The 15339-nt window shown below is 36.9% G+C and overlaps 1 protein-coding gene across 6 annotated transcripts in view; it reads right to left on the bottom strand.

Moving 5' to 3' along the window:
• The window catches only part of PALS1 (protein associated with LIN7 1, MAGUK p55 family member), a 74438-nt gene that overhangs the window by 3328 nt on the left and 55771 nt on the right, over positions 1-15339 (bottom strand). For all 6 annotated transcript variants that reach the window (XM_037125927.2, XM_037125926.2, XM_037125929.2 and 3 more), the window contains 6 exons: positions 11717-11900; positions 9610-9681; positions 8745-8816; positions 6303-6470; positions 5476-5678; positions 3909-4019 (listed from right to left, as the gene is read on the bottom strand). In XM_037125927.2, the coding sequence (XP_036981822.2) occupies positions 3909-4019; positions 5476-5678; positions 6303-6470; positions 8745-8816; positions 9610-9681; positions 11717-11900 (810 nt within the window). The remainder of the gene's footprint in view (positions 1-3908; positions 4020-5475; positions 5679-6302; positions 6471-8744; positions 8817-9609; positions 9682-11716; positions 11901-15339) is intronic.

Genomic DNA, 15339 nt, shown 5'->3' with positions numbered 1-15339 from the left:
TAAATTACACACTTCTAAATAACCCATGGAAGAAGAAAAAGACGCAGAACTAGAAAGTATTTTAACAAAATAATGAAAACTATAATCCTAAAATCTACAGGATGCAACTAAAGAACCCCTCAGAAAGACATCTGTAACTTCATATTAGAAAAGAAGATTTAAAACTCATCTAAGTTTCCTTCAGACAAGTACAAATTAACACCCAAGTAATTATAAAGAATAAAAATAAATCAATTAAAAGAAACCAGACAAAAAATATAGAAAAGAAACAAAGACAAAAGTCTTCTAACTTAGTTCTTTTTCTAAAGGGTTTGTTTATTAATTTCCATATAAATTTTAAAATCTTTTCAATTTCTACAATAAAGCCTGCTGAGATTTTTTTTTAATGGTAACAGCTTTCTTGAGATGTAATTCATTTACTATTCACCCATTTAAAGTGTACAATTAAATGGGTTTTAGTGTAGTCACAGAGCTGTGTAATCAACACCACGATTCGATTTCAGAACATTTCATCACTCCCCTGCACCCTCCAAACTCTACCTTAGCAGCCACTCCCCATTTTCTACCAGCCCCCAGCCCTAGGCAACCCCTGATCTACTCAGTTCTCTGTAGAGCTGCCTATCCTGGACAGTCCACACTGGGAATCACACAATATTCGGTCTATGTTGTACTGTGTGTATCAGGACTTCATTCCTTTTTATGACTACTTTTCAAGACTGTAATAAAGCTACAGTACTCAAGACAGTGCACTATTAGCATAAATACAGAAGAGTCTAGAAATAATCCACAATCCTCCCCACATTCCCTCCCAACATATTTGGTCAGGTCATTTTTAACGAAGGTGACAATGTACTTCAATGGGAGAAAGGGTAGTCTTTTTCAAGAAATGATTCTAGAGCAACGGGATACCCATATGTGATTTTAAAAACAAAACCCAAAAAGTCTTAACCATAAGAAAAATAAAAAAGTATAGTTCATTGAAAAGATGCTATCACCAGTCACCAGGAAAATACATAATAATAATTCAAACCTATTAGAACTAAAAAACTCTTCCAAACCAACAACAGCAAAAGTTGGTAAAATGTGGAGCAAATGAAACCAAGGTGGGAGCAACATATACCAACCTTTTCAAAACGCTTGGTAGTTTTTCTGGTTGAACATGTACTTAGCATTTGATTTGGCAATTCAAGAGGATGAAAATGTATGCCCACCAAAACACTAGGAACATTTAAGGACAGTTTTGGTCACACTGGCTAAAAATTAAAACATGCAAATGGTTTTTAACTGGTGAATAAACAAACTGTGGTATATATAGATCATGGTATATGAGGTCTGTCTGGAAAAAGTCCAGCCATTGTTAATATAACAAGAATGGTTTGCTCAGGTTTGTGTGACATCCACGCAACCTGGCAGCCAAGGAGAGTGGGCTGGAAGGCACGTTTGTGAACAATGACAACTTCACTGTACTAGTCAGTAGGGGTGGTAGATGCTGCTGAGTGAGCCTGTGTACTGTGTGGATGTCACATTCAAAATGACTGAGCCAGCAGAGCAACAAATCTGCATCAAATTTTGCATCGAGCTTGAACAGTCCTCCATGGAAACTACTGGGATGATTCAGAAGGCTGCAGCTATGGGCAGCTGGTGCTTGGCAGCTTTGTCGCAATGAGCCCACTTGTGCCACGTCTCATGCAAAGTTTTTTGGTGAAATATCAAGTCACCCAGGTTGACTCAGCCTCCCTACACCCCAGATTTGGTGCAATGAGACTTGTAGCTTTTCCCAAAACTAAAATCACCTATGAAAGGGAAGAGATTTCAGATCGTCATGAGATTCAAGAAAAAATGACAGAGCAGCTGACAGCAATTGGGAGAACTGTGTAAGGTCCCAAGGTGCCAACTCTGAAGGGGACTGAGGTATCACTGTCCTATGTACAATGTTTCTTTACCTTCTTCAATAAATGCCTCTACTTTTCCTAGTGAGTGGCTGGATACTTTCTGGACAGGCCTTGTATACAGCACTTAGCAATGAGAAGCTGTAAACTACTGTTAGATGCAACACAGATAAATCTCAAAACATATTAATCAAGAGCTGATATAAACTTAAAACATACTGTGTGGTCCCATTTACATTAACTTCCAGAACAGACAAACCTATAGTAATATAAAGCAGATCACTGCTTGCCTAAGGAAGAAAAGAGGGGTATTAACTTTAAAGGGGCCTGAGAATTTTTTGGAGTGATAAAAATGCTCAATCTTGATTGGCATGGTAGGTACTTACATGGGCATGTATTCTGCTGAAACTCAGTGATTATATAACTAAAACATACGTAAAGTAACCCTCAATGAAGATGACTTTCAAAAATTAGAAAACTCTAATTAGAATGCCAAGCATATTATATACTGTTAAAACATGTGGGTAATGGTTAAATCCATGCTTTAAAAATACGTATAACTGATATCTTTCTAGACCTCACTTAATTTGGCATAAATAATTCAAAATAAAGTAGGTTAAAAAATTCCATGGAAGCACTGCCAGATACCACTAAACAGAAGAAAGTTGCTTAACATGTTCTAGAATGGTATACAGTCCCATGCGTGATACTGAACCCTTGAGACGAACAGCCTAACTAAAAAGTGGTATATTCGAAAACAGAAGATAAGGCTGAACAAGTAGCATGGAGTCCACTGGTCCTTAAGGTGCAGCCCTTCCCCTGAACAACCATGTCACTTCTTGTTTACCAAAGTGGTTACTGGCTTCTAAGTTTCACAGACTATTACTCTTGTTTTCCTTATTATAAGTTGTGATCCTCCTCAAGAACAGCAAGTGATTATCCCAAGGGGCCAAGGACAACAGATATTCTGACTTCACTTATCTGTGAACTTGTAATTGTGTTGCAAAAAATAAAAAGGGGGTGAAACACTAGTGTACCCAGCCAGCCTATGTAGCCTAAACATTACGTTCAACATGTGGGATGTGAAAGCCCCTGATGCCTATAGTCTAAGACACTGAAAAATACCATGTCCTCATATACACAGTTTGAATAGGAAATGTAAGTAGATCTACACTGAAAAAAAGATGGCGGTGGTAAACAGTCAAGAAACAAAGGAAAGGTGTGCTGTTGTGTTTTGAATGACTTTAAAGAGATTTCGAGGCACAGCAAATGAGATGAGACCTGAGTGATTTCTCTTAAATAGAAATGTTTATAAAATCAGCAAAACCCAGGGAAGAGTGTTTGTTACTTTGACATAGCAATTCACATGAATTTTCATTTCTCACATTTAAATAAAAAGCCAATGCTCTCTGATTATCAGCATATTCTCACTGGATAATAATTAATAATGGTTAGTGTAATAGGACCGCCTCAATCATGTCCAGCAACGAAAATATTTTTTAAAGTTTTCCATTTCAGATCATGAGAGAAGACCAAAGGAAGGAGACAAAAAGAACATAAAATTTCGACGAGAAAAGAGAGAAAAACTAAAGCAGCTAATGCTGGCTCCCTGCATGTGCAGAATGTCTCTACAGAGAACAGGGGGCCATCCCTAAGAATCCAGTGAGTCCTTTATGGGGGGGTATGGGGGATGTCACATAATCTCTGCTGGAAATAACATACACACATTCAGAATACTGAAGAAATGGTGAGGACTGCCAAAGCTACCATACATTTGGGGTCACAATAGGGAATGTGTGGGGAAGAACGACAGAAGCTGCCTTCTTTGGAGAACTGCCACCATCCAGCCAGAGGCAACTGGGAACCAGGGCGGTTTGGGGGAAAGCGGTATGGCAGAAAGAATAATCAGTCTGAAAGCTCAAGCTGATGTAATGCAGCTTGTAAGCATTGTGACAGATTAGGCCATGGCTGTTCCATGTTTATTTTCAATGGAATAGTAGAACAGTGTAATAACTCTACCTTTGGATTTTTGCCCTCTTTCGCCAATAATGCCCGAAGCCTTTCTTGTGAAGGGGGTGCAATAAAAATAATATACGGTTTCAAGTCTGAATTCCGGAGAGTCTTCAATGACTGAAAAGAAAAGATGTTTTGGATCTTTAAAAAAATTTTCATCACTTAACTACTTCCCAATAATATAAATACAATATAATAATGTCACTTAAAAAATTACTATAAGTGTTTCCAAACATCTTTGTAACAAAAAATTCGCAGTATTTTAAGATCCTACCATTCACCGTAAAAATATATTGTGTACTTATAAAATCACACACAAATACACACACGATGTTGGTTCGCTCTTTTGATGTAATGAAATAAAAGTGAATGACAATGAAAGATTACAACTATGTGATGGAAAGATTACAACAAATACCCTGCTCATAAGATCACAGCATATTTTAATAACCACATTAAAAATTCATTTCAGAGAAATTAGAAATGAGCAGTCACCTTATAATATCCCAGGGTCTAAATGCAAGCACAATCAGAGAGAAAAACCTCACGTACACATCCAAAAAGAAAAAAAAATTCTGGAAAAGTCCACCCAAGAAAAAGCAGACTCAGTTTGAATGAGGAGGTCGTGGTTCCCACCTCGCTTTTTCCACCGCATGAGAGTGTGTCTACAAGCTGAGGCGCTCTATCAGAATGGGAATTGCAGGGACATGCCCCCTATTTTTAAATCTAAAAACATTATTAAGACAACATGCTTAATTTCTCTGTTTCTTTGGTACAACTGCTAACCCAAATAATATAAGAATTCTGAAGGGATTTAGTAAATATATTTATACTTCTCTTAAATGTTTACAACTGAAATGGTAGAGACTAAACTCTCTGTCCGCTAAAGAACAAAGAAAACCTAACCACTATTTCGACAGAGCCGTTTTGGAGTCAACTCCCTTTCTTGTACATTATTTAATGACCATTGCTTAGGTTTCCTGAGCTGACCGAGGGCAGCAGATTCTGCCACATTAAGGGATGTTTCATGCTGAAGCTACATGGTCTAGGAAAACTTTTCCACAACAAACAAAATCTTAAAAATCCCAAATTCCTCAAATAATTTTATTTTTTAATGGAAATCAAAAAGCAACTGTTATTTTAAAGTTTTTGCTTAGTCTGCGAAATAACAGAAACCAATGGAAGTTTCATTATTTAATACAACTAAGCATCTATTATGATACTTGCTAATACTTGAACTATGGTACTTAAAGCCACAAATATGACCTCTATTCTAATTTTCCTCAGAATAATAAAAAAGGGAATATTTTTTATAATTTCTAAAATCCTTAAAGTACTCCAGTCACTGTATTTTATGTTTTAGAAAATATGTTCGTGAATATATGTAGGTATGTACGTATTTTACTTGCTGAGGAAATTGAGATTTAGCAATCTGTCTGGTTTCTCATAGGGAAGCAGTGGGAAAAAGCTGTGTAAGAACTTAATTAGGTCCTATGGACCAAAATACAATTGTCCTAAATTACTTTGCAAAAAATGCCCTCAAGTTCAATACCCTAAACCAAAAGAGCTTTACCTGTGTACGCAGACTTAAAAGACATATTTTCCCAGAGTTGATCACTTGACGTACAGAATCTATGCTGGTTCCATACAAGTTTTTCTCAAATTCACCATGCTCAATGAACTTTCCGGCTGCTATGTCTGCCTCGAATGCTTGCCGAGAGACAAAGTGGTAATCTCTACCAGCTACTTCATGGTCTCGCCTACTTCGAGTTGTATCTGGGCAAATACAATTAGATAAAAATAATTGGCATAGATCAGGGTAAGGGTGGGACATAATCTTGTTAATCAGAATATGATTTTACTTTATAATACAGAAAACAAAATAATTGATAAAATGTTAAGAGTCCATGTGTTTAACACTGATTTAATTTCTAGAGAAATGAAAATATGTTTTTAGTATCTTATTAATAGTAGTTACATTTATAACTTTCTTACATTTTAAGTTACTGCATCTTGCATTTAAAATATTAATACTCACCTTTCCAGAAGTTTATTTCCATAAGGTTAGGTACAATATAAGGTACCATATAATTTTTAAACAGAACTTCTGTGTTCAGAGATTATGTCTAAATATCTATCTTCTGCATCAGTTTAAAAAAACAGAAGTGACTTCTTATTGAACAGGGAACCATAAGAAGCACAAAATAAAATTCATTTAGAAAGTAATTAGTACCACATTCTTAGGAAAAATAGAAATTTCCCAAGAAGATTTGGTTAAAACAAGATTCCTCTTTTCAGGGCAACACTGCTCTGATGAAACAGACGGGAACTTCCCTACACAGCCAGGTTCTGAGGTGGTGAACTAAAAAGCACAGGAAAACAGAAAGCATCCAAACTCACGAGGAACTGCAGATGCAAAGCGGTCTTTCTCTTTGTTCATGAGCCTCTGACGCAATTCATTCTGGCCACAGTTCTGTGGGCCAATCAAAATGATAGGTCTTTTCCTATTTGCTGGCTGATGGTACAGTGACATTTCCTCGTAAGTTAAGATTTCTTCATTGTCATAGTCTTTAAAAAAAGAAAAAGATCTTCAGACAGAATTAGTGCTATGTAATAAACATATCCATAGGTCTTCCAAAAAAATTGGAAAGAGCATAACTTCTTATTAAAACGCTAACTTTTTGGATCAAGATAGGAGCATGAGCATCTTCCATGAGCACCTTCCCGGTCATTATATCCTTCCCAGGACACCATGAAAATACATCAGACCATATAGTAATTGTTCTAGAAATGCTTTTCTTGTTTCACACTGTGTTTTTGAATGTTTAATACAATATAACTATACTGATTCTTATGTAACACAGGTAATTTACAGCCAATATTTTGACAGAGGATGTGGCACCAGGGGATAAACTAATTAGAGTAATATCTATTATTCTTGTAAATGGGGATACTAACACTTTACTTAGAGAGTTGGTTTAAGGACTAGACCTAATGTACATGCTGAGCATAACGCCCAGCACAAACATTCACAAGTAGTGGCTACAACTGGTGATATCAGAAAATGCTGAAATACTTTTCTGTGATTTTAGAACTTGAAAACGGGTTGTGTCTGCTGTTTAAATTTCCTGCATTTACACTTACTTTTCTGGAATACCTGAGGTCATGACTCAAAAAGTGGTATAAATTACCGCAGGTGGGGTATGTTCCTAAAGCCCGTAATTCAGATGAAACCAGAGCTGTTAAGTGGTTAAAACGAAGGCAGATGGCAGCAGCCCGTCCCCTTCTCACTCACATGGATCCGCCCGACTGAGAGCCAGTGTGTGGTCAGACCCTCTCGGCTGTCAGTCCACGGGGCAGGGGGGCATCTTAGTCTCATGTGTGCTTAGCACACAGCGCAGAGTAGGAATGCAAACTGTACTGGTTTAAATTTCAGCCCAACTATATCTTAGCTATAAGAACCCAAGCAGGGGACTTCAACATCCGAATTTGAATTTATCAATCTGGAACCTCATGGAATTTATTGTGAGAACTAAATGGATGAAAGTCTCTAAAGCATGTACAGTTAGCCCCCAAGAATAAAAGTTATTATAAAAACAGTTATCATTAATAAAATTATTAATTATGATGACACCATTACAAACAAATGTAATTCCTTCCCTTCCCAAAATGCTTTTCACTCTGAAAAATCTGAGTTCCTTCTTCTAACATGTATAATCAGACTGTGGCAGAATTGTGATTTACAGATTTAGTTTATGATTTGTAGACGTCAGATTTGCAAGTTTTCTAGAATAGAATAGCTATTATAACTGAAAAGATTAATTTTAGTATGTTTGAAATGATGAAAATAATCACCTGCATTTAGAAAAAAGGATTAAAAATTTAATAAATCTTCTTAGTTACATATCAATTACCAATAAGGATATTTATTTTGGAAATTATTTTAATTAAAATAGATGGAATCTCAGATTTAGTTCTATATGGAGTTTTTCAACAATCTACAACATTTTATTTTCATTGCTTTAATTTATGCTGCCTGAAAAATATTTCAAGGTATTGAGAAAATAAGCCTTACAAATTGTTTAAGAAGTTGAAGATTGCCTTGACTTTATTATCTGCCTTGTTTCCAACATGAACCAAAGCAGAGGTAACGAAGTCTAATGCCCAAAAGGACCATTGAAGAAGGTAATGAAAGAAGTCAGTAAGGTCTGGTTTATAAAAAATTGGATGCGGTAGAAACTGCTGAACTAAGACAACAGGTACCCAATGTGAACCCAACAGCCAACACTCAGGTCCTGCAGAATGTTGTCACTTGGGAACATGAGCCACATGTCACGAGAGCTTCCAATGCAGAGAGAAACTCCTGGACTTTGCTGTGTGCCTGACCCTGCCAGCAAGAGGCAGGCTCTGTGGAATGGGCTGCCTTGGTGATAGGAGGTGCTATGGACAAAACATTCACTGTTCACTTAAAATAGAGGTATATTGTTAGAATTTGTTAGAAGTTTGTATTCATTTCAAAATAAAGAGTTTAAGTAGGAAAGAATTAAGAGGAATTTCAATTCAGTTTCCTCAAAATTAAAGGAATATCAATATAACACTATATGTTAATCATACTTCAATTTTTATACCAGTTTTTCTCAGAATTCAAAACACTGTTACGCGTAAGATTCCAAAAGAAAATCACTTTTGCTAAATCACTTTCTTAACCCCTTGTGTCATATTAAGAGGTAAAACAGGATTAGAAACAAAACTACCTGAAAACATCAATTTAATTTCTTTGAAGTGTTAAATATTGGGCCTCTTCCAAATATAAATCTCGCCACCTCTAAAAGTGGAACTTACCATCATTTTTATTGGCATTATATAAAACCTTTTTCCTCTTCTTCTTATTCTTCTTTGCACACCATAGCTTTCCTGTTGAATAATCATAAACATAACTAAATATGGTATTTGTTTCCTTGAATAAAGCTACATATTTCAAATTGAAGAACTCAGTTTTTCAACTGAAGAAGCTACAGTTTTTTAAAAATTGAATTTATTGAGGTGATACTGGTTTGCAAACCCACACAGGTTTCAAGTGTACAACTCAATCAATCACCCGCACACTGTACCGTGTGATTATCACCCCATCATAATCTGTTTCCGCCCCCATTCCCCCCGTTGCTCACCTCCACCTGCCCCCACCCCACCTTCCCTCTGGCTATCACCACACTGTTGTCTGTGTCTATGTGTTATGTATATAAGTTTTTCTTAAATCCTCACGGGAGGACATACTTACTGATTTTAGAGAGGGGGGAAGGAAGGGAGAGAGAGAAACACTGATGTGAGAGAGAAACATTGATTGGTGGCCTCTTCTATGTATCTACAGCTGTCAGTCTGTTCCACGCATCTCTGTCTCTGCTTCTGTTTTGTTCATCAGTTTATTTGGTTCATTAGTTTTTAAATTTATGAACACTGATTACAGTGTTCATAGAAAAACTTTTTCAGCGTAATATTTATAATTTTCCATTAATCTCATATTATAGATCAACCACCTTTAATATTTACACCTCGCCCTTTCTTCACGGTCTAAGATAATCAGTTTTGCCTCTCACACCAGTCCTGCTGTGAATACATCTTTCTTGACAGTTCTGATATGTAAATTTAAATGTGGTTCCAGATGAAGACCCAAGAAACCTCTCACTAATGTCAACCAGGAATTGCCAACCTGATTTTTCGGGCTCCTTATCTTCTTCTATGGTTTGCTTCATGGCCTCCCTTTGCTGCTGAAAGCTTTTCCCTTAACAGAAAAAAAAGAAAAAGAAAATATTTAAGACAAAGAAGTTAAAAGGAAAAACACCAGAAGTAACTAATCATTAATATTCCCTTCGAATTCCTTCTGCCACCTAAGAGCGTGTCAGCTGTGATTTTAAGCCTCCAAATGTTTAAAGTAGTAAGTTTTAACCTCATTCTCAACTGGTCCTAAGGCATGTATTACTAGAATATATCACATATTAGAAAAGATCAATAATAAACTCTAGTGTTAGAAAATTTAATAGTTCAATTTTTACAAAGCTTTCATTGAGCATTACTAAATGGAAAGCACTATGCTGGATTTTACAACAGTTCTGATCATTTAGAATTATCTGAGATCAACCAAATTCATTCTAGAAGTTCACTTTCTAAAACAGTATGTAAACATTCATCACTTTTTGATTCCAAGATACCATCAAACATATTCCCTTGCATTTATTATTCTTTATATCTCTTTTATTTTGTATGCATATATGTATGCATATGTTTTAATGATTTTTTTGTTGTCATCTTTATTAATGACACAGATAAATGAAAAACACAGTTTTTCCTTTCAGGATTAAGCTTTCAATATAGGAAGCTTTCAAGGTTTCTGACTTTCATCTTCTTTTAGAAACCTATCTTAAAACTAAATATATTTTTTCTGAAGGCTAAAAATAGTTTTACCTAGAAAATGCTAGATTAAAGTTCTACTTTTACATTTAATTTTTATACTAATTCCAGGCAATTTCCATCCATGCTGGGATAATCGATAAAATGTAGTGTGTTTCATAAAGCATAAGCAAAAACACTGAGTTTGACACACACAAGCAGCCTTAGAGGAAACCAGGTCTTCTCCAGGAGCTGTCCAGATGCATTCCTCGCAAACCAGTAACTACGACTAGAGGGAAAATTTTAACAGCACTAATATTTAAAAATGAATACTTGTCTTTAACAGACTAAAAAATAAGAAAATAATTTAAATCACTTACATATTAAAATGTTTAAAAACATTACAGTGTTGTACTTTTATAGCACATTTTTATAGTATACACATGTGTAACTTTTTGAAGCAGAGGCAGACATTAATGGGACACAATGAACATTATGACCTTTTAAAAATCCTTCTAACAGAAAACCAGTATCCTGCTCAAACTAAGGAGGGTCTATTTACTTGTCCTATAAAAAGACTTGCAAATACTATCACTGAAATCTCCTTGACTGATCTACATACGAGTACTTTCAGAAAGTCAATGCAATCAACCTGTCAATAAACACCAGTTCTAAATATTCATGGGCTAAGGCTGGCTTGGTGAGAAGATATCGAATCAATATTTGGCAGAAGCCCTGAGCAGGGAACCATGACGGCTGCTCAGTGCTCCAGGATTCTAGAGGGATGCCCTGCAAAACTGGTGCTGCGGAGAGTCAAGGGTGCGGCATCACCCTCCACACCTGACGTGAGAAGCTCGTTCCTCCTTTCCTGAAATATGACCAAGTACAGACAAAATCTGTTTCCAGCTTTTGGATTTAAAAACCGATGACTTTTGGTTTTCTGTAACCTTATTATTATACGCATAAAGGACAAATATAAATATTATATTACATCATCATTTCATCCTAAAGCCCAACAAACTGGCCACAATTATATTCAAGATACGTATGCTACAGCTATAACATAAAAACACAACTATAAGAAAAGTAAGTACATCATTTTTATTCATTATTATCATTTTGATTTTATTTACTGATTTTTAGAGATGGGGAGGGAGGAAGAAAGAGAGGGGGAGAGACATTGACGTGTGAGAGATGCATCAATCGGTTGCCTCTCTCTCACACACCCCGGTCTGCAACCCAGGCATGTGCCCTGGCCAGAAACTGAACCAGCGACCCCTGAGCTTACAGGCCACCACTCAACCCACTGAGCCACATCAGCCAGGGCTAATTATATCATTTTAAAAAGGGATGGAAAAGTTAGTTTCCTCTATGAAGGTTTGTTTTGTAAATTTTTTAAAACTATGTATTTTCTACCACATTGTCCTTACCTGGAACAAGCCCAGCTAGGGGCTGATTATCTTCATCCCCTTCCCTGTAGGCTTGCCACCAATTTGGATCTTCCTGACTGATCACATGAAGTATATCACCTTTTTGAAACGACAGACCTAATTCTCGACATGGAACATAAGGGTCATCTGAAGGGTCATAGTCAAAATGAGCTTTTACATGGATCTAAAAGATAAAGTGGAAAAAAATAATGATGAAATGGGAACACAAAATATTGAGCATAAATATAATTAAAGTGTTACATTTCTTCATTAGTACAGAGAAATTAAGAGTTGAAAGAAGGAAGGTTTAGTTTAATAGTATTTGGAAGGCAATATTTTTCTTAGGTTCCTCTGTTTTCCTCAATTAAGTTCATCTTTCTGTAGATTGTAAACAGGTATAAGAGTATGCAAAACACTGTATTGTCAGCCACTAACAAGCTGAGGTACTAAAAAGCTTCCAAAGCTTAACAGAAGCAGAAGGAATGTAATAAAGACAGCCCGCTCCCATTTCTGACCTGTAAAACAGTAACTCTGCAATGCCCCCTCGGGCACCCCAAACCTGTAAAATGGACCTCTTGATCTTTCTCCCCAGATCTGTTTTCCTCCAGATTTCCCTTTATAAGCAGCACCACTATCCACCCACTTGCTCAAGCATCCTTGCCTCCTCCCTTTCCTTTACTCTCCACTTTCATTACAAGGTCCTGCCATTTTTACTTCCAGAACACAGCCTGATTCATTTTTCCCACTACAACTGCTACCATCCAAGTTTAAGCCATTACATGCTTCGTAATGACTTCAGTGACAGTTTCCTAATTCCCCTTGCTTCCTTTTTAAAAAAATTGTTGTTCCAGTATGGTTGTCTCAACCCCCACACCCCACCACTTTCACCTGCCCCATCCTCAATCCTGCCCCCTCTTTGGCTTTGTCCATGTGTTCTTTATACACGCTCCTTGACGACTCTTCCCCTTATTGGCTGTACTGATTCAATTTCTACACAGAAGCCAGAGTGGTTTTTCAAATACAAATCAGATCATTTACTGTGTTTAAAATCCGAACTCCCTGCCATGGCCAAGCAGACCTACTTGACCTGGCCTTACCTTCCTCTCTTGCGGCATCTCTCAGAATCCCCTCCCCACCTTTCCATGCTCTCACTTTGCTCAGGCTTTCCCAGTACAGTTCTTCAGAAATTATACCTGAAATTCCTGCTGGCAATGAACAGGCCTGGTCATCCATCCCACAGGTCTCAGATTCATGTTGCCTTCTCCAAGAGACCTTTCCAGACCATCCTTCTTCTTTTTATTCTCAATGTTCACTAGTTGCTTATTCCTACCTTATTACTTACTGCAAGCTATAATTACTTTGTCATGTTCATAAAACCCAGTGCTTAGCACAGTGCCTCATACACAAAAGAGATCCAAGAGATACTCATTATAAGGAAAAAAATTACTTGGGATCCCTAAGAAAATTTTTCAATAATTAACATCACTGGGCTAGTGGGTAGTTCTGTGGTTTGGATCCCTACACTGTAATTTTAGCATCCTCCTATCCTGAGCCTTTAAGTTCCCCTTAAATGACTTCTCTTTATCCTACCAGGCTAGACCCCACAAATCAAAAGACTTCGTGAAGGCATGCTCCCGGACTTACTAGAGGTAATTTCAAATACTAAAATCTCATAATATGCTTTTGTTATTCTCAGAATCCAGACTATCACATACACAGTTACTAAGAGGTTGTTAACTCATCTACAGTTACAATTTTCTATCATGGTATTCTAACTATTTTCTTTGGACTGATGATAAACAGTAAGGTAGAAACCCAGTATTTAGTGGTTTTGAAGGACATTACCTGTTATACTACACAGCAGTTAAGAGCACAGGCTCTGGAATGAGCAGAGGTTCTAGTCCTGACTCAGTCACTTACCAAGTAGGACAGTACAATTAACGTGACCCTTTCAAGTTCAGTTTCAATGCCTGTTGAATGGGAATAATAACGATATCTACCATTTTTAGGACTATAAGATGCACTGGACCATAAGATGCAGTCACGTTTTAGAGGAGAAAAATAGAAAAAAAAGTTTCTGAAGCAAAAAAAAAATGTGGTAAAATATTTTATAACCTGTGACCCTGCTCCACTGCCACACCGCCCCCCCTCCCTGCGAGCCAGGGCTCGGACTATAAGACCGCCCCCCTCGACTCGAGGGAGTGCATCTCATAGTCCAAAAAATACTATGTATTTCATAGGGATGCTCTGAGGATTAAATGAGATAAAACATATAAACCAATTAATACCGTGCCTGGCACAGAGTAAGTAAACGTAATAGCTAGTGTTTACTGGACAGTCAACAATCTGAATTCTCTAGTGCATATTCCATCACTAATGTCCAGTGTGATCCCACTACATTTCAGTTTACTCCTGTTAGATTAGAGCATTAGACAGACGAAAGATTTGTTTGGGGACTCTTTTTTTTTTAAGGCAATGTGGTGAGAAAGAAGCTACATAGTTTAAGCAACGCATGTTTCCTGGGATAAATGGGTCAGTCACCCAGGAAGTGAACTACAAAGGTGTCAAAACTCTTGCCCTCTGCAAACGACAAAGCAGCCACTTGCTGCTACGTGTGTGATGCATGAGGGAGTCCTTCTCCTGACACAGTTTACTCTCGCCATCAGTGACGTTACAATTCAGAAAATGATCACAGTGATGTTTCAGATAACACCTATTTTGTTTATTTTAAATACATGTTTCTAGTATCACAAAACATCAGAAAGATACCTTTGCTCTTACTAGATCCTCACCTGTACCACAATAATGCTTAATAAATTGGTTTTAGTTTCTTAAAATCACTTATAATTATCCTGAATATGCCAAATATGATTTCCTATCACTGTTTTCTTTCTGGAATCCTTCAGTGTGAACTTTAATAATAGCAGTTCATTTTAAGCCAGTCAGCTTTGAGAAAAACTTTGGAAGAGGTAATGGAACTGAGAGTTCTTCACAGTAAAAGGAGGAAATGAGGGGAAAATAGAAATATTACCAGCACCTTCTACTTTGAAAAGATCTCTGCCAACAAATGCTGTATTTTAAAAGAGCATCTTTTTGTATCTCCGTCTCCCCCCGCTTTTTTAAAGCCATGGTAAGTAAGGACACATTCCAGCCCTTTTCTGCGGTGTCTGCTCCAAGTGCAGAGCTACTTGTGCAGTTCAGGGCTTGGTCCTAGGAGAGGGATGTGGAAAGGCGTAGGGCAGAGAGTCAGGTTACTGAAATTTAGAGACAAACTAGTTCCCCATTTCTCCTACTACAAAGAACTTTGAACAGAAGGAAGGTTAAAAATGCACTATCAAATTCAGTATGTTCCATAAAGAATAAGGAAAAAACATGGAATCAAAGGCAGATGATAAGTATAACTGTGATAAAATATTAAGAAAAGAAACTGTGCTCTTTTTCAAACTGTCATGCTTTTCTAAAAGTTAAGAATAGTAACATGTAATATATCAGGCTTCCATATTAATCCAGCACTTTAAAGTCTATAGTTTTTAATTGAGGTATAATTCATACACTATACGTCACCCATGTATATAGCTGGATGGTTTTTAGTGAATTCAGAGCTGTGCAACTATCAATTTTCA

Source organism: Artibeus jamaicensis, unplaced genomic scaffold, assembly GCF_021234435.1.
Source record: "Artibeus jamaicensis isolate MK-2021 breed Jamaican fruit bat unplaced genomic scaffold, CSHL_Jam_final contig_851, whole genome shotgun sequence".
NCBI classification, from domain to species: Eukaryota; Metazoa; Chordata; class Mammalia; order Chiroptera; family Phyllostomidae; genus Artibeus; species Artibeus jamaicensis.
The sequence above is the reverse complement of the archived record's forward strand: the minus strand, read 5'-3'. Positions and strand labels throughout refer to the sequence as shown.